At 55.4% G+C, this 940-nt stretch overlaps 1 protein-coding gene across 1 annotated transcript; it reads right to left on the bottom strand.

The window, feature by feature from the left end:
* Positions 1-5: 5 nt before the first annotated feature.
* On the bottom strand, positions 6-889 carry LOC131892525 (transmembrane and ubiquitin-like domain-containing protein 1; the record flags this gene model as incomplete). Its single annotated transcript, XM_059242340.1, has 1 exon — positions 6-889. A coding segment is annotated over exon 1 (408 nt), but the record flags the coding sequence as incomplete, so codon positions are not given.
* Positions 890-940: the final 51 nt, after the last annotated feature.

Below are 940 nucleotides of genomic sequence, written 5' to 3'. Positions count from 1 at the left end.
AAAATAAAGCGCACCCGCTTGTTGGCCGCCAAATCCGGAGCAAAATGCCGCAACTTGAAGCGGCCCAATTTCTCGGCCAAACAAGCCCGCACCTCCTTGTGACTATCATTCAAAAACTTGAGCTTAATGCTAACTCGATCCTGATCTTGGGCTTCATCGCTACTCGGCGGGTCAGCCGACGCCAACGGGTCCGAATCCGCCGCGTTGACTGGTGGCAACGCATCGGAGGACTCGGTATGAGGCGCCGGTGAGTCCGTCGCGGGGTGAGCGGGTGTGGCGGGCGCCACGGGTGGTGTGGGCTGCGGGTGGCTATCGCGCACGTTGGACGACCACCAAGACAAGGCCCCGATAAGGATGAGCACCATGCACGAGAAGAACGTGACCACTTCATCGCCTAGGCCTTCCACCATCATGCTGGACGAGCTGGACGATTTGTTCGGTCTGGGGAGTCACTTGTCGACCACTGGTTTGTTCACTGGCTGCCCTGGACTGGGCTCAGGCCCTCACCAACGAGGGGCTGGCTACCGTGAGGCCTTTAACAAGACACAGGCACCCACGGGAGGAAAAGGGGGGGGGAGGGGGGGATAGGAAGGTTACTGGGATCAAACTTTCAGATCAAAGAAAACCAATATGACGTAGCAACAACATTATCATCCTTGTCATCTCCGTCATAATCTGGGACGTTTCACTGGAGACGGGTAGTACGTTTTACGTTTCTTTAATAATGAGCCAGGCCCCAGGCCCTGGAAGATTTTTAGGACGGGCGGACGCGAGCGATCAATAAGCTGTCAAAAATGTATGGGTGGTTCCCAATCAACGTCGAAGGCCAGAGCGGAGAGAGGTCTGTCCACCTGACACTTGACCCACGGGATAAAAAATCTTCGCCCGACCGTGGATATTCCTATCTAGGTCAGACTTGAGATCGATGGTCGAATCGTGA

This window comes from Tigriopus californicus, unplaced genomic scaffold (genome assembly GCF_007210705.1).
Source record: "Tigriopus californicus strain San Diego unplaced genomic scaffold, Tcal_SD_v2.1 Contig126, whole genome shotgun sequence".
NCBI lineage: Eukaryota > Metazoa > Arthropoda > Copepoda > Harpacticoida > Harpacticidae > Tigriopus > Tigriopus californicus.
Note: the sequence above shows the minus strand (reverse complement) of the source record. Positions and strands in the feature narration are given on the sequence as shown.